Raw genomic sequence first — 18,915 nt, 5'->3', positions numbered from 1 at the left:
GTCGAAAATTTTTTTCTTAAAATGATAGAAAAAAAAAGAAATCAATTCGAGTGAAAAATTAAAAAACGGTTTTAATTCATATTCATTTATTTAACATTGTAGTATTATTTGTTGCAGCATGAAAACAATTTTATAATTAGGACACAAGTCGCATTTTATCGGTAAATTATTTAACAAGTTAGGTATCTTTTTTTTCGAGTAACATTTTTTTCATTTCTTATACAATAAATTTCTATAATATTTATATATAGAAATAGAACAGAAATTTTATCGAACAAAAGAATCTGTTCTATTTCAAATATGTTGAGCTTACGCTGTGGATTTTTTTCTCTCTTTTATAATGGCTGAAAATTTCAAAAATCTAAATTATGAGGTGTGATATGTGTAAAAAAATGTGTGGAACTTAGTTTATAAAAAAGTTTGGAGTATTCTTGGTATTTTTAATTATACAAAAATATCGCTTCTAAGCTATATAGTTTTTTCCACGCTCAATACCAATTTCCCTGCGGATTGAAAAATTCATTCAAGTTTTATTGTCTGCATTCTTGTTGGATTGTCCCTATTTTTTTATTTATAGGAAAAAAGTTGGACTCCAAATAAGCATTGAAAAATTCGTGTAGTTCTATAAACTTTACGCTTTAGAATTGCGATTCATTTTTTAAAATTACTTGAAGAGGGTTGATAGGAATTTTTTTCTTGATAAATATTATCTTTTAAAATTTTTATTCTACTTTGAGCCTAGCGTATTATAAATCGAGGTATATTATATTGGAATTTTATTGTGGATTTTATGAAAAAATTACGAAGAGTTGATGCGCGATTTAGTTTGAAAAATTGGTCATAGTATTTTTATTAATTATGTTATTTTAGAAAATTAGCATTCTTCAAATATTCTAAATTATAAAAACAATTCTTTTTTTATTGAAAATTTCAGGAGTAATTAGATTTAATTAATAGGCATTGGAAGTGATGTCAATTTCAAGGTAATTTGCCAGCGACCATATTCACAAAAATTTTTACTCGTTCTCTTGTGAAAAGAAATACGCATATTCCTAAAAAAATAATTTATACTCTATTTAAATGTAAAAATATATTAAAATCATTTTTAACTTTTTTTTACATAAAAAACACACGAAAGACTTAATAGTTAATAAATAATAAATTATTACGAATTACTTTATTATTAATTAAAACAATAAGTGTCAGAATAACTTAGAATATTTAGAAAAATATAATTTACGGAGAGAATTGAAAAAAGAAAAACAAATAGCAATTAAAAAAGTAAAATTATATTCTGTTTTTCCAATTAACATTTGTCCCAGCGAATCCGAAGGTAAATTACCTCAAGTAGACAAAAAAGAAATACATAAATCGTAGATAAAAATAGTTTGAAAATAGTTATCTATTAAAAAGGAAATATAAAATTTTTTTCACTTAATTAAAGGTTCCTTTTCCGTACCATTTATACGAAGCAATAAAAACCTCATCATTTTCCGCAAATCTTCGTCTCAACTAGTATACAATATTCGCAGATACTTAAATAATAACAGATACATAAAGATAAAAAAATGACAGTACAAAAAAGTCCAGTAACGATGTAAAATTTCTTACGATAAACTGCAACAAAACATTCTAAATCTATTTTTTTCTCTCTCTCTTTCAACAATCATTTAAAACATTTACGAAGACAGGAAAATAGTGACAAAAATTGAGTATCAATTTAACATTAATCGTCTATACAAAAATTATTGATTAAAATTATTGATTTATAAATGAAAAAATTACTTTCATTAAAACAATTTCTAAAAAAAAAAATGTGCACTTTAAAGCGGCTTCGGAAAAATCTCCAAAAAGAGACTCAACATTTTTTTTTCATCAATTAAGGCATTTTGGTTACGACAAATTGTCAATCGAGTAAATGCTATTCTTTAAAAAGTGATTTGTCGCTTATTTTTTCCGTTTTTTTCTCTCCTTTTTTTTTTTTGCTGACGAGATTGTAACTTAATACGATTCAATATTTCAGTCCTTGTAGCTACTGGACTTTGTGACTCGATAGTCACAAATTGCGAAGGCTTTTTCTTTTTTTTTTAATAAAACAATTGTCGATTGAATTCTTTACAAAATTTTGTGAATTATTATTTTTATCATCGCAAAAAACTTGGACTATCCCGGTTATCCGAAATTTAGATTGAAAAATTTCCCTAAATTATCCATTAAAACTCAAATATTCTGATAAATTGTCCAGGTAACCAATTTGGGCATTAGACGAGTGAAAGTCAGTCCCGAAACAATTCCAGTAATTAATGAACCTGCTCCTAACATACCGGCTGTCGACGCATACTGTGGCTCAACCGTACTGTAAAAAAATTTTCATGATTAATTTCTAAAGTAAATTCTCAATGAAAGGAAATAGTTTTCAATTTTTTAACTGAATATAATGTAAATATAATAATTAAATATTATAATTGAATTTAGGAAATGAAATGTTTTGAAATGAATTTTTGAAACTTAAAATCAATATTTTTTAAAAGTGACACAAAATTTTAATTCGAAGAAGAAATAAATAAATTTCGTTCATTTGAATTTAAAGAATTTTAGGAGTATTAATTGTTAATATAATAATTGAAGGCCTCGGATCAACTTTAAGGCGCAAAAAAAGTCGCCTTAGTCGATTAAAAATACAAAAGAAAGTCGAAAAAGTCGTTTTATTTAATTCAGTGTTGTCACACAAATTTTATTTTTTATTTTCCTGACCTCTAACTGATTTCTAAATTCAATTATTCAAAACTCGAATAATTTTGTTAAATATTTAAATACTTTCTTATTTGTTTTTCTACAGGAAATAAAATTTTTAAATTTCAATTTAATACCTTCTGAATATTTTCTAAAAATTACAACTATAGTTTTTTCGAAATTCAATTATTTTCTAACTATTAACTAAATTTTATCTCTAAATCAATTATTTAAATACAAAAATTCAATTATTTATAATAATTGTTTATTTTAAAAGTTACTAAGTAATATTTTCAAAATTGTAATAAAGAAATTCTTAAAATTAATTCTTTTTAAATATTTTAAAATAATTTTTGAAAGATAATAGTATTTTAAAACAAATGTACAATTGAAAAATTTCCAAATAATTGAAATTTGATAAAATCTATATTAAAAATAATTGAAATTTGATAAAATCTAATAACAATAATTCAAGTTTGATAAAATCTATTGGAAATAATTGAAATTTGATAAATACTTTTAAAAATAAAAGAATTTTTAAAGAATTTTAATTTTATAATAATATAAATATGTTTTTTCCAAAATTTTGTTAGGTTTGAAAAATTAAATTTTTAAGAATTTCCAGTTACTTTGTTCGAAGATAATTGATTGTTAAAAAATTATGATAAAACATTTCTAAGAATTAGTTTAAAAAAAAATATTTTACTGTAATTTTTTGAAAATAATTGAATTTCTTAAAAGAATTTCTGTAAGTTATAGAAAACTAATAAATTTTTTGAAGAATTTTAATTCAAAATTTTAAACATAGTATTGTGTTCTCCAAAATATTAAAAATAATTCTAAAAAATTTTAATGTTATTATTTTTTGTGTGTATTTGAATTTTTTGAAATATAAAAGTGAAAATATTGAAAGACATATTTAAAAATTTTTAAAATTAGAATGGATTAATTCTAAGAATTTCTTTTTTCTAAAATCTTTTTGAATATAATTTTTAGAAGAACATACACTCTTGAAGATTTTTCATTAAAATTTTTGAGAATTTAATGATTTTAAAAATTTTCAATTAAAATTCTCCAAAAGTTGATTTTTAAAAATTGTAATAAAATACATAAAGAAAACTATTTTCAATTAAATTTTACAAATATTTCAATTATTCTAAAACTTTTTTAATTATACGTATATTTTTAAAATTTCGAAAAAAAACCGTAAAAAAAATCGTAAAAAATTATTCAAAAATATAATTTTGAAAAATTTGTCTATAGTTATTTTTCACACTATAAAAATCGAAATAAGATGCATTTTATGCTAAAAAATTTGATATTTTGTTACAAAATTTGGAAAAAAGTCGCAATTTTTTAAAATAAGTCGAAAAAATCGCATTTTTTGAAAATAGTCGAGAAAGTAAAAAAAGTCATAATATCCGAGGTCTGTAATTGGAAACATAGAAAGAAATTTATTACCTGGAGCAGAACATCATTGTCATAGAAGAAAAGTATCCGCTTGTGAAGCCCATTGCAAGACCAATAGCTAAGTATATCCAATCATTGTTAATTAAAATAGGAATTGTTCTCGCCGCCTTATCCACTTGATAATTACAAACCAAGAAAAGAGGAATGAACAACACTCTCAAGAGAATTGGAATGATCACGTACTTTTTACCTGGCTGGAAATTAATAATTTTCGTTACTAAAATATACGAAATACAAACCAAAAAAAAGCTATAAATACAATAGCAAAAAAATTGTCAATGAATAGCAATAAAAGAAAAACAATTAATTAAATTTAAATTTACCCATTGGTATCTAGATCCGAAGTAACTGCCGATCATGGCTGTGACGTTGAATGTAAGGAAGCACATAACACTTGCGTAATATTTCTCTTCAATTATGAAATTTGGATCTGAATGCTTAACGTTACTGGCAACATTTGGGAAAATTGTGAGTGTTACAAAAAATATGAAAAACACATTGAAACATTGTACCCAGCATTGTTTGAAAACTTTCCAATATGGTGGTCTCAACGATTTTCCCCTTGCTTTTCCACCGATTCTTTTTTTATTCATTTCCTTCTGAGCGAGAAGTTCGTGGTATCGGTAAAACCTCTGTGTTTTTGAAAAAGAAAAGAAAGGAAAATTTAATTCTCACACCTTCCAAAAATAATAATCATATTAACGAAAAATAATTATAGATAATCGAATTTTCATTAAAATAATGTAAATTATACGTACGTTTATTGGAAGAGCGAAATAAGTATCGAAGCATGTGAGAAGTACGAAAAGAGCAGTTATAAAGTAATAAATAGCGGCTGTCCGTTGATTTGGCGACAGTATTTTCGAAACCAGATCAATAATAGATACAAATGTCCCGCTAATATTCTGTCAAAAGAAAAGTATTTATAGTAATTATAACCATTTATATTTAATATATCTAAAAGTATTTAAATATTTTTAAATAAAAATTTCTATAATAAACTTAGGAAAAAAATAAGAAGAAAAGAATTATTTACCGATCCTAGGACAACAGCACCGGTATATTTGCCAGGCAATTTAGCTGCCATTCCATAAACGGAATTCTGATAAATACCATTCGCAGCTGGAAAGAAAAAGAAATTTATTAATTTTTTTATTCGCCGAAAAACCGAAAGGTGGAGAAATAAAATAATATGACTCGTCGGAAAGTATAACCACACGCAATAAAATTTTTCACCGCAGGACTTTGGAAAATAAGTGTTAGAATTTTTTGTCTGTGGTTTTACTTTCCGTCGGTTTATAAAATATTATAATTGACGATTATAAAAAAACTCACTGTTTAATAAAACAATAGTGATCATGGTGGTCCAATAAAATTCAGGAATCCAAGCGCTCGTATCAGTCATTGCCAGGACGATTGTGAATACAAAAATTAAGACTTGTGCAAATATTCCCCAAACAATTCGTGTTGTTAAATTTCCACTGTAATTGAAAGAAAATAATTTGTTAATACCATGGAAATAAAAGAAAATAATTTATAAATACTAATGAAAATAAAAGAAAAAAAATTATAAATATTATAGAAATAAAAGAATTGAGACAAATATTTACAAAAAAAATTGCAGATAATTTCTTTTTTTTTTAATTCACTTTTAAGAAATAAATAAAGATGTTTTTTTTACAAAATTTTAATGAAGTATAAAAATTATAATATAGAAAATAGAATAAAAAATACGAACCCCAATTGGACAAAAATATTTAACCAACTGAAGATCAGATTCGGAATTTGTGCTGCCAAGGCAGATTCCTCTTGGTAAGAGGTTTGATATCTTGGCTCAGTCTTGCTGCTTAATTTAAAAACCGTGAAATACTGAAAGAAGAATAAATTTTTTAAAAAATTGAAATAATAATTGCCATTTCTTGAAAATATTTTTTTTTTTTAAATTTACTTACATCAAATGCCGTAATGAACATATTCCACGATATTAAAGTTCCAATTCCATGCAGAACCATAATAAAATATACTATATTTAATCTGAAAGAAAAATAAATTTTCTTATTCGTATAAAATAGATAAAATTGAAAAAATGAACATAATGTAAATAAAAATGTAAAAAAATAAATGAAATCGGAAAAAAATGAATATAAAATAAATAAAATTGGAAAAAATGAATATAAAATAAATAAAATCGGAAAAAATGAATATACAATAAATAAAATCGGAAAAAATGAATATAAAATAAATAAAATCGAAAAAAATGAATATAAAATAAATAAAATTGGAAAAAATGAATATAAAATAAACAAAATTGAAAAAAATAAACATAAAATAAATAAAATTGAAGAAAATGAAAAAATACAGAAATATTTATATTTATTAAAGAAGTATTTGAATAAATAAAAATAATGAATTTTCGAATTTTAAAAAAAACTTGAAAATTTATTATTATCGTCCATAAAATTTAGTCAAATTCGCAACTATTTTTCCATAAAAAACTAAAATTTTGCTTACTGTAAGCACGAATAAAATGACGCCGCATTATTTTTTATACTTTTAAAAATATTTTACAAATATCTAGAATTATATAAAAATAATTCTATTTTTGTAGAGTAGAATTATTTTTATTTCTTGAGATGGTAAAAATTTTGCTTTAAACCTCTAGACGAAAAAAATAAGAAATAATTTTATTTAGATTTAAAAAATATATTAAACAAAAAAATAAATAAAATATTAAATTCTATCTGTTAAAAAAAATAAATATTATAAAATATGATTTAATTAATTAAATAAAATTATTAACTCACCGATCCTTGGGAGGATTTAATTCCAAATCTAACTGGTCCATTGTCATGTCTTTAAAATTTAATTCGTCGTCTGGTCTGCCTGTTCCTTCCCAGCCAGGTGACAATCGAACTGGTTCAGAACCTGTTATTAAAAAGAAATAAAATTTTTATTTTAAATTTTTCGATGATTTATGTATTATTAAAATCTTTTTTCACAAAGAAGAAAAAAAATTTTTAAATTCTCGACTAAGGTCAAAATAGAAGTGAGTCTAGCGAGTTTAAAATTTAAAAATAGAAATATACAAAGAGCATTGATCTAAACGACACAGTAACCGCCTGGCCATAAATTATCATGCTCCTGATCATCATTTGAATCAATTTATAAGTGTAATTGATTCAATAAAATTTCGTTTTATGACCGAATACAATTTAAGCAAAAGAAATAAATGATTAATTGAAATATAAGTGGTTCGAGAGAAGACTTACACATTATTTTTAAATTATGTTCACTAATTTCTTTTTCTATTTTATTTTCAATATTTAAAAAAGGAAAAAGTACTTTTCCAATTAATTTTTTTTTTTGGAACTCGAAAAAAACATTAAAAACTGATTTTTTTTTCTCGGAAAATAAAAATTTAAAGACAATTATCACTTAATGAGATTTTAAGAGCTTTTTCACGTGAAAAAAATCATTATCTCTTAAAGTGAATTTTTTCAAGTGAAAAAATATTTTCTTTTTTCTTCGTGAAATTTATATATAAGAGAAAAATATACTTTTTTATCAACAAGAGACAGTGAATTGGAATAAATTAAACGATAGGCATAATTAAATTAAAGGAAATTACCATGAGAAAGAGAAGAATTAAAAGTATAGTAAGTAATGTTGTGACCTGTACAGAAAGAGTGTACACTTTAAAGAGATAAATAAATAAAACAGTAATAGAGTAGAAATATTTCAAAAATTAAAATTAGCCGCATGCAAATTCATAATTACTTCGTATTCTAGATAATATATTCGTACATTAAGATTGTCTAGAAATTCTGAAAAAGTATTTTCTGTTTTTGTCTGGAAACCAAAAAAAGTAACTTAAAATAAATAAATAAATAAAAGTAAATAAATAAAAATAAATAAATAAACATAAATAAATAAATAAATAGATAAATATAAATAAATAAATTAAATAAAGAAAATAACTGAAAATTGAAAAAAAAAATATTTTACATATAAATAAAAAGAAATACTTTTTATACAAAAAATTGTAAAATATTTTTACTAAATTCTCTGATAATAACAATAAATTTTTTCATCTCTGTGCTTTATCTCCAATATGTTTACGAGATAACTCTCGTAAGTTTACAGATCACAAGAGCTTAAATTCTCCAGCGATTGATAAATTAATAAAATGAGATTGCCATTGAAAGAAGAGCTTTCTAAACAATTTCTTATCAGCTGTCAGAGAGAGAAAGAGAGAACATTGCAACACAAGACTGTTATTAATTCGATACCTTATAAAGTTGATAAAAAATTTTTTTTTTTTTTAAATTCCGTGCCTAGAAGATATGCTACTTTTAGAAGAAATAATTACAACACAACTCAGAGAAGACGAAGATTTTTTCTCGTATTTGTATTCTTGAATTTAAAAAATTCACTTTGTGACTTCCAGAACTAAACACCAAAAAATGGAATTTGGAAAAAGACGTATAAAAATTGAGGAAAAAGTAATAAAAATGGTACAAAAAAATTGTAGGAAAATAGTAAATAAGGAAAAAAATAAAATAAAAAAAAATCAAAGAAAATAAAAAAATACAAGAAAAAAATAAAACAAAATAAAAATTCAAAAAATAAAATAAATTAAAAATAAATACAAGAAAAATAGAAAAGATATGGTTGCCACAGGTCAGGGAAGTCAGGGAATTCAGGGAAAAGTCAGGGACAGTAAAATAGGTCAGAAAATTTTGGAAAAAGTAAGAGATTTTTATTAAATCTACTGGAAAAAATTGAATTTTGGAAAAGTTACAAATGATTCCAGAAATTCAATTATTTTCAAAACTTATAAAAATTCTTCGCAGAATTTCAATTATGTTAAAAAATTTTTTAAAAATTCTTGTCAAAATTTCAATTATCTTTAAAAATAATAAAATTCTTCATCGAAATTCAATTATTTTTAAAAATTTCAATAAAATTCTTGACAAAATTTCACAGAAATTCAATGATTTACAAAATTTTTAATAAATTTCTTCGAAATAATTTAATTATTTTCACCATGTTGAAGTCCACAACGTTGATCAACGAAAAAAAATTTTAAACTTAGTAAATTAATTAAAAATGACGCTGCAATATTGTCACAAAAATATTTCGAAATAAAAGATTGATGTTTATATTTTGATAATAATTATTTTGCAATTAAATATTAAATTAAAAATAATACTTGAATACATTAAATAAATTTATTTCGTTGACAAACGTTGTGGACTTCAACTTCGTATTATTTTCACAAGTATAATAAAATTTTCACAGGAATTCAATTATTTAAAATACAAAATTTCATAAAATTTTTGGCAAAATATCAATTATTAAAAATTTTTTTTTTATAAAATTCGTCGGAAGAATTCAATTATTTAAAAAAAATCTAACAAAGTTCTTTTCAAGAATTCAATTATTTTTATAAATAATAAAATTCTTCACCGAAATTCAATTATTTTTATAAACTTGAATAAAATTCTTTGCAAGAATTCAATTATTTATATAAATAATAAAATTCTTCACAGAAATTCAGTAATTTTTATAAACTTAAATAAAATACGTTGAAAGAATTAAATTATTTTCAAAAGTAATAAAATTATTCGCAAAAATTCAATTATATTTAAAAATTAAAAAAAAAATCTTGTCAAAATTTCTCAATTATCTTTATAAATAATAAAATTCTTGGCAACATTTTAATTAGTATCATAAATAATAAAACTTATCGTAGAATTTTAATTATTTTTGATACAATATTTTAATCAAATTCCTCGAGAAATTAAAAAAAAAATTAATTTTTTTTTATTCTTAAAAATTTTATTAAAATTTGTTAAAAGAATTTAATTATTTAAAAATTTATTGATAAAATTCTTAATATGAGAATTTAATTTTTTAACAAACGTTTAATTATTCAAAAAATTATTTATTTTTTAATTTAAATAATTGAATTCTTCTAGAATTTTCTAATAAAAATTGATTTAAAAATAAATTACCGAATAATCGATTTATTATTTATGAAAATAATTAAATTATTGCAAAAGAAATTTATTAAATTTCTTTTTAATAATTGATTTTTTTTGAGAAATTTTACTACTTGAAAAAAATAATTGAATTCTTGCGAAGGATTTTATTAGGATTTTTGTAAATAATTAATTTTGTTTTGAAAAATTTTATGGTAATTTAAATTATTACAAAACATGAAGAAGGCGATCACTCCGAGTAAAAGACTCAGAGTGGTCGATTTCTTCATGTTTTGTAATAATATTTTGATAAGTTGTTAATTTCAATAGGTTTGAATTAAAAATTAAATATTTGTGGCAACCCTGAAAGTAGAAAAGAAAGAAGAAAATAAAAAGAAAATAAAAAATTAAATAATAAAATAACAAAATAAAAATAAATACAAGAAAATAAGAAAAGAAAGAAGAAAATAAAAAAGTAAATTAGTAAAAATTTAAAAATGAGACTAAGATTTGAAGGAAAAAAAACTTGATGAACTTTTAACAATTTCTATTGAAAGAAACTTTCTTATTTTCGAAGAATTTTCCAATGTCCTCGATGAGATAATTTTTGCCTCAAGAGCTATTAAGTAAATTAGTTTTGGTAGACGAGTTAAAAGCATCATTAGTCGAATAGGGAGCAGTAAAGTCAGCACCGTGGACAATATCAATGTGAAAAAAAAATATGCTTATTATGACAAGAGGATAATGAACTCCGGCAGATTACATTATATTCTAGTCTCTCTCTCTATACATTAGCCAATAGTCATGCAAGTTCAATTGAAATAAAATGATTTCACACTGTATTATATTTTTAGACACAACAATTATGAAAATACCAATAACTTGACACATTTTTTTTTCTCTTCACGTGGCTTAATAATTTCTCACAAGCAACCAACCCACGTGAAAAAGTTTATAATCAAAAGAAAAATACTTGCGTAAGGAAGAAGAATACTTTTGTATTGTAAAGAATCCTGAAGTCTTGGACGCGATCAAAACGGCTTGGGCAATTTGCCAAGGAAGCGAAAAAAGAAAAAGAAAGAAAAAGGAAAAGAAAAAAAAGTACACGAGTATAAAAGAGAAGCACATGGTGAGGGAACATCGCATGTTTATAAGAGAGAAAAAGCGTAGTGATGATTGAGGGAAAAAAAGATGAAAATTTTGCAAAGAAGGAAAGTAATTAATTATTTTTATTTTTTAATTATACCTTTTGGTGGTAAAATTCTTGCAGCTCCGTTAACATCTTTTAGAAGCGTCTGTTCCTCAGGACCTGCTCCAAATTCTTTTTTTGTATATGTACCCGCCATTTTTTTCTTTTTCTTTTTTATAAAAAAATCACACAGAAAGAAAATTATCAACAAATTGTTTTGCTATTCTATTTTTCATTCAGTTAATTGCTATTCAATTTATGTCAAAATATCCGGTCTTGAATAACTTTTTTAATATACACAATGGGCGGATCACTCCGGTGTATTTTTGTATATTTCTTTTTTCCTCCTTTTAATAAACACACTGTAATCGATCGTTTAATTCAATGTCAAACTTTAAAAAATCGAATTAATTAATTAAATAGAGAATTATTTCATCAAAATGGATTTTTTAGGGTATTTTTTTCACAACAACTCACGAGACGAACCATTTTCCTTCAGTTCGTTTACTGTTCTGAAGAGACAATTTTGAGGTTAGGTTAGTCAACCCTCTCTTCAAGTGCTTGAATAATATTGTGCAAAGCTCGCAGCCAGCGATAAGAGGCGAAATGATCCGAAAATATCCGAATCCCGAATTTGAATTTAAAACTATTGAAAAAAAATGTTTTCTTTTCTTCTGATAAGAAAATAAAAATTTGCTTTTGTTTTATAGGGAAACAAAGAATGATTCTTCAGGCGTAAATTGTTGCTTAACTTGTTTGAGAACAGGTTTTTTTTTTATCAAGGTACCGAAGTTAATCTCTTATTCATAATTCACACTTGTAGATTCACATTACATGTCATATATATATTTTTTTTGCATATTTATATAAACAACCTTCAACAATGTAGTACATTTCTCTGGATAAAGAAACATTGACAATTGCACGTATAGATTATTTATTAATCGCAGGCAAAGGGCAATTAACAGAATTTATCGGATTGAAATGGAAAATACATATCGAAAATATTGATTGAATATTATCATTTAAAAGTTCGTTAATTATTTAAAAACTAAATTTACTTTCTTTACATTCTGCATTAATTAATTAATAAATTAAATAAATAACTAATTCATCTAATAAATAAATAAATTTATTTATTAATTAAGTAATCAATTTATTAAATAAAATTTATTTAATAAATTGATTAATTAAATAACTAACTAGTGAATTATTTGATTAATTAAGTAAATAATTAATTATAGCAAAATTCAAAAATGTTTCTCTATTATAAAAAATAAAGTAAAAGTTAAAGAAAGAAAAAATTTGTAAAAAATTTTTTAAGGCATTATTGAATTTTTGAAAGTTTTTAATTTGTAATAATAAAAAACTACGTACCACTGTTTAAAAAATATATCACAGACATTTTGTTTATAATAAACAAAGAGGAAAATTATGCCCAAGTTTCTAATTGATATCGATTGTTTTTCTCCAATTGACTAATAAAAATTTCAGCATCCTCGTTATTCATGTTTCCAAACTTCTTCGCTAAATTAACAAACTCCTCGCGCACGCTATTAGGCATATTTTTAGAATTGCCAGCCAAGTAAATATTGGCATCGTTGCACAAAAATTCCCAACATAATTGCCCTTGTAATCGAATTATGTGCTGAACATATCTGCAATCAAAAAAGGAGAATTAGAATTTATTATTTTGAAAAATAGTAAAAAGAAAGAAAACAAAAAGTAAAGAAGAAAAAGTTCAGGGCTCAAACTTAAGTTCGAAAAATTGCTTGAACTTCGTGACAGTCAGATTTTTTTTTAAAAAAAGGTGCGTAAAGTCTGTAATTTAATTGAAAAAGGACGAAAAGTATTAGTAAATTATACGATATAATTTAGAGAATTTTAAAGAAATTTTACAAATATAATTGGAGAAATTCAATTATTTTCAAAAGTAATAAAATTCTTCGGAGAAATTCAATTATGTTCGAAAATTTCTAAAAAATTATCGTTAAAATTTCAATTATATCATCAAAAATAAATAAAATACTTCTCCGAGATTCAATTATTTTCAAAAAATTTAAAGAAAATTCTTGAGAAAATTTCAATTATTTTATAAAAATTTTTTCCTGAATTCAATGATTTTAAATATCTACTATTTTAGTAAAATTTTCCAAAAGAATTCAATTATTTAGAAAAAAAACTAATAAAATTCTACGCAAACATTTAATTATTTTCATAAAATAATAAACATTCCACAGAAATTCAATTATTTTCAGAAATAATAAAATTTTTAAAAGGATTTAATTATTTCTAAAAATTTTAATAAAACTCTTGAGAAAATTTCAATTATTTAAAAAAAATTTCCTGAATTCAATGATTTTGAATATCTACTATTTTAATAAAATTTCCCAAAAGAATTCAATTATTGAAAACAATTGTTGATAAAATTCTACGCAAACATTTAATTATTTTCATAAATAATAAAATTTTTACAAGAATTCAATTATTTTCGTAAATAATAAAATTCCTCTTAGGAATTCAATTATTTTCATAAAAAATAAAACTCAACAAAGAATTTCGATTATTTTTAATAGAATTTTAATTGAATTCCTCGAAAAATGTAATTATTCTCAAGTATTATTAAAATCCGTCAAAAAAATTCAATTATTTAAAAATTTATTGATAAAATTCTTTCTGAGAATTGAATTTTCAAAAACATTCATTAAATTATTTTTATTTTGTATTTAAATAATTGAATTCTAGAAGAATTTTTTAATAAAAATTAATTTAAAAATGAATTTTAGTTAAAGTTTTAGATTATAAATGAAAATTAAAAGCATTATAGCGTAAATTTGTTAAATAATTTAATTTTAAAAAGGTTTCAAATTAAAATCTTTGAAAATATGAATTTTACATATTTTTAACTAACAATTCTGTGGAATTAAATTTTTTGAAAAAGTTTAATTACGAATTTTTTATGTAAAATTATTTCATGTTTTTATTTTCTAATATATATATTCAATTATATGTTAAAAAATTTCAATTATCTTTATAAATAATAAAATTTTTCTTTAAAATTCAATTATTTTCAAAAATTTTAATAAATTTCTTGTCAAAAGATCAAGTATCTCTGGTAGAATTTTCTAATAAAAATTCATTTAAAAATTAATTTTAGTTAAAGATTTAGATAATAAAATCAAGTTCTTTCAAAAAAATTATATTTTTTAAAATAATTAATTTCTTGGCAAGAATTTTTTTTAAATTTTGAAAACAATTTGTTTCGATGAAAATGAAAATTTGAAAAATTTAATGAAAATTGTATTAAAAATAATTGAATTCGTCTAAAGAATTATTTCTACAAATTATTTCTACAAATTTTATTTTTGAAATAATTAAATAATTTAATTCAATTATTTTAATAAATAGTAAAATTCATCGAAGAATTTCAATTATTTTTAATACATAATTTTAATCAAATTCCTCGAAAAATGTAATTATTCTTAAAAATTTTATTAAAATTCGTCAAAAGAAATCAATTATTTAAAAATTTTGTTGACAAAATTCTTTGAGAATTCAATTTCAAGAAACATTTAATTATTCAATAAATTATTTATTTTTATATTTAAATAATTGAATTTTCATAAATAAAAACATTTTCACAGGAATTCAATTATTTAAAAGAGAATTTTCCTAACATTTTTCGAAAAAAATCAATTACTTAAATAGATTTTTATAAAATTCTTCACAAGAATTCAATTATTTTTAATACAATTTTAAATTAATTCCGCAAAAAATGCAATCATTCTTAAAAATATTATTATAATTCGTCCAAAGAATTTAATTATTTAAAAATTTGTTGATGAGGTTGATAAGTTTTATTTAGTTACGAAAAAATTTAATTTATATTTTAAGTAATTGGTCCGTAATTTTTATTTTTGGTCCGTAAAGACCGTATTTTGAAATACTTTCACTGGTTCGAGCCCTGAAAAAGGAAAAGAAAAAGAATTAAAAAGAGAAAAAATTGATTAAAAACAATACTCACACTTTTGCCTCCTGGTCCCGAGAGAAAGCGCAAAACATTTTCAAATTATTATATTTACACATTTTTGCAAAATCCTGCCTACAATGATAATCCTTCTCTTGATTTCTACATCCGAAGAATAGAAGACAATTCTTTAAATTTTTCTCAACAACCGCTTTCTCCAGCAATAATGAACGAAACGGTGCAACGCCCGTTCCGGGTCCAATTAAAATCATTGGTTTCGAATTATCAAATTTAAACGTTCCCCGCTGAATCCAATAGATCACTGAATCGCCAACCATTAAATTTGCCAACCAATTCGAGCACAAACCAAATCTCGTGTCAATTAATTTTGTCTTATATTTAACGACAGCAACCAAAATGTGTATTTCGTCGCGAGTTTGTCGTAAACTCGACGCAATGCTAAAGGCCCTGGGTTTTATCGGCGACATTATTTCAAAGAGTAATTCCAATGTTAATTTACAGGTCGTATGGGGAAAATCGGCCAACATTTCAATAATATTTCTCCTCGGGCGATTAATATAGTTGAAAAGATCCTCCTGGCCAGCAGGCATTGTAAATTCAATTAATTTCTCCTTTTCCAAATCATTATCACTGATTGATGCCAAAGTTTGTATTGTCGATCTTCTTGGTTTGTAACTTAAATCCCAATATTGTTCGGCAATTTCCTTGAGGGTTAGGAATTGTTGTAAAACAATTGGAACACGAATTTCTTTCTCGGTTATTTCTACTATCATATCCGGTTTGACATTTACATTATTCTCGTTTAGAACTTGAAAGAATTTTTGTACTTGTTTCTCGGAATTTTTTGGTCTTAGATAAAGAATATCTCCTGGTTGATAGTCAACGTCGGGTGCTTTAAATTTAATTAGTCTCACGTCTTGGAAATGATCCTTGGCAGTAGTGCGTGTATTTTCGAGTACATTTCCGATTTTTAACACCTTATTCACTTGTACTTCTTTTAAATAAATATCTGATTTCTCAATTTTTGTATCCTCTTTTTCGATTAGGTTAATATTGAATTTTTCTATTACAGGACTATTTGAATTTGAAATGTTATCAATTAGAATGTGAAATTTTTCCGAAATTTTCCTCCATAATTCTTGTGACCATGAACTAATGACAGCGTCAATTCCCAAATCGTGTTGATCGTCTGCTAAACCAATGGGAATTAATTCTAGAGCACCTAATTGTGAGAGACGTTTATTTAGCATTTTACCAGCATAATTATATTTTTGATAGGAACTATCGCCAAGAGCAAGAACTGCGTATTGTAAATGTTTCAGTAAATCAGTTGGTAAATTTTTACGCAACAAAAATCGCCAAAATCGTTTCATGTTTGTTGTCACTTCTCCCTGTCCAGTTGTTGCGACGACAAAAATAATAAGCCGATCGGTTGATAAATTCTCAATATCATACTCGTCCATGGAGGAAATGTGACATTTTAAATTGTTCCTGAAAAAATTGATTTTGAAGACAATTATTCGATTTATAAATTAATTTTATTGAAATGTGATTGAAATCTAAATATGATCTTAAATAAATTAAATGAATACCAGGCTTCGTACTCGATAATTAATTTTTAAGCAGCAAAAAGTAGCTTAAATAGAGAAAAAAAAGTGTTAAAAAAGAAGCTATCGAGAAATTAAACTTGACGACTCAATTTTTTATATAATTTCTTAATTACATTCAAAAATAGACGAATTTTTTAAAATAAATATTTAAATACCGATTTATTTTGTCTACAGAAATTAAAATATTTCAACTGATTTCAATAGAACGCATTTTTGAAATTTAACTATTTCTAAAAATTACAAAAGTAATTCTTTCAAAATTCAATCATTTTTTTCTTGAAAATAAATAAAATTATTCAAAACTTTAATCATTATATTTTATTCAATTCTAAATCAATTCTTATTAGAAAGTTCTACAAAAAAGTAATTATTTAAATAGAAAAAAAATAATTTATTGAATAACTGAATATTTCTTAAATTTGAATTCTTATAAAGAACTTTATCAACATTTTTTGAAAATAATTGAATTTTTACGAAGAATTGCATTAAAATTTTTGATAATTTAATTCATTCAAGAACTGTGATTAAAAATGAATTGAAAATAATTATTACACTCTACAAAACAAATTATATCAAATTTCTTTAAATAATTGAATTTTTTCGAAGAATTTTATTCAAATTTTTAAGAATACTTTCGTTTTTAACGGAATTAAGAATAATTACATTTTTTAACTTAAAATTTTAACTTAAAATTATTTTTTAAATCAATTTTTATTAGAAAATTCTACCAGAATTCAAGTATTTAAATACAAAAATAAATAATTTATTAAACAATTGAATGTTTCTTAAAATTGAATTTCCATATAAAGTTTTATTAAAATTTTTAAGAATAATTACATTTTTCGTGGAATTTATTTAAAATTGTATTAAAAATAATTGAATTCTTGCGAAGAATTTTATAAAAATTTATTTAAATTCTTAATTTTTTTCGAAAAATATTCGGAAAATTCTGTTTTAAATAATTGAATTCCTGTGAAAAATTTTTTATTTATGAAAATAATTGAATGTTTGGAACGAACTTTATAAACATTTCTTGTAGACAATTTTGTATTTAAATAGTAGATATTGAAAATCATCGAATGACGAGAAATTTAAATTTGTGAAAATAGTTGAATCGTTTTAAAGAATTTTATTATAATTTTTTGAATTTTTGCCAATAACTTCATTAAAATTTTTGTTATTTAAACTGTTAACAAATTAAAAGTGTGTCTCAAATATGGTAAAAAGTAGCTTTTAAAGTAACAAATAAAAAAAATATCCAAATAGTAGCAAATCGTAAAAAAAGTAGTAAATAGTAGGTTTTAGTAGATGAGTGCAAGGCCTGGAGTACGAGAATTAAATCTGTAAATAGTTAATTATTTTTCAAAAACAGGATTTATTTAAAAGGCGTAATTACTTTTAGAAAAATTTATTTTATTTACTGTAGAAAAAGTGAAACTAACCTCTTAGCAATTTTCCAAATTTGTTCCGCTGTATCCTGAGCAGTTCCGGTTTCACTTCCGTAAAGTATAGTAACGTTCATATTTCTCTCTTTATTATTGAATTCCAGTCAAAGGATCTCGGTAGATTTAATGAAATATTTATATAACATTTGCAGAAATCGTAGAAACTGCAGAAACAAATTGTGTTCAACAACAGCTGATTTTGTAGCAGACGACAAGGGACACATCTCCCTCGCGTGACTACTTTTGTCATTAAAGGAGCAAAGGCAATATAAAAAAAATATCTCTTTTCACAATTTTCCTCATTTGATCAATGTTACATCTTGCTCAATCAAATGTCAAGGATGAATTTCGAAGGCCGAATCCCGTTTGGCTCGCAACCTGTGTTGTATTTTTACATAAAATGAGAAAAACCAATTTTCCGTGCGCGAACATATGTGGAAATTTTCAAAAATCGCGCCTTTTTTTATAAGCAGCATTTTTTTGGCTTCTTTACAAA

General features: G+C 23.2%; 1 protein-coding gene across 4 annotated transcripts; it reads right to left on the bottom strand.

Moving 5' to 3' along the window:
• Positions 1 to 1,273: 1,273 nt before the first annotated feature.
• On the bottom strand, positions 1,274 to 18,642 carry LOC122502547 (NADPH-dependent diflavin oxidoreductase 1). Of its 4 annotated transcripts, XM_043612685.1 has the most exons (12): positions 18,417 to 18,642; positions 15,401 to 16,855; positions 12,955 to 13,034; positions 7,008 to 7,128; positions 6,156 to 6,237; positions 5,942 to 6,072; positions 5,539 to 5,684; positions 5,240 to 5,325; positions 4,962 to 5,108; positions 4,527 to 4,835; positions 4,195 to 4,397; positions 1,274 to 2,356 (listed from the first exon to the last, which is right to left on the bottom strand). In XM_043612685.1, exons 1-12 carry the CDS (start codon positions 18,494 to 18,496, stop codon positions 2,221 to 2,223), a joined length of 2,976 nt encoding a protein of 991 aa, XP_043468620.1. In that variant the 5' UTR covers positions 18,497 to 18,642; the 3' UTR covers positions 1,274 to 2,220. The 4 variants fall into 4 exon arrangements, with proteins under 4 accessions (XP_043468620.1, XP_043468598.1, XP_043468611.1 ...); XM_043612663.1 differs by lacking the exons at positions 12,955 to 13,034; positions 15,401 to 16,855; positions 18,417 to 18,642 and adding exons at positions 7,832 to 7,876; positions 11,165 to 11,348; XM_043612676.1 differs by lacking the exons at positions 12,955 to 13,034; positions 15,401 to 16,855; positions 18,417 to 18,642 and adding an exon at positions 11,434 to 11,927.
• Between the last annotated feature and the right edge of the window lie 273 nt (positions 18,643 to 18,915).

This window comes from Leptopilina heterotoma, unplaced genomic scaffold, assembly GCF_015476425.1.
Source record: "Leptopilina heterotoma isolate Lh14 unplaced genomic scaffold, ASM1547642v1 Lhet_108, whole genome shotgun sequence".
In the NCBI taxonomy this organism is placed as follows: Eukaryota; Metazoa; Arthropoda; class Insecta; order Hymenoptera; family Figitidae; genus Leptopilina; species Leptopilina heterotoma.
This window is presented reverse-complemented; position numbering and strand designations above follow the sequence as displayed.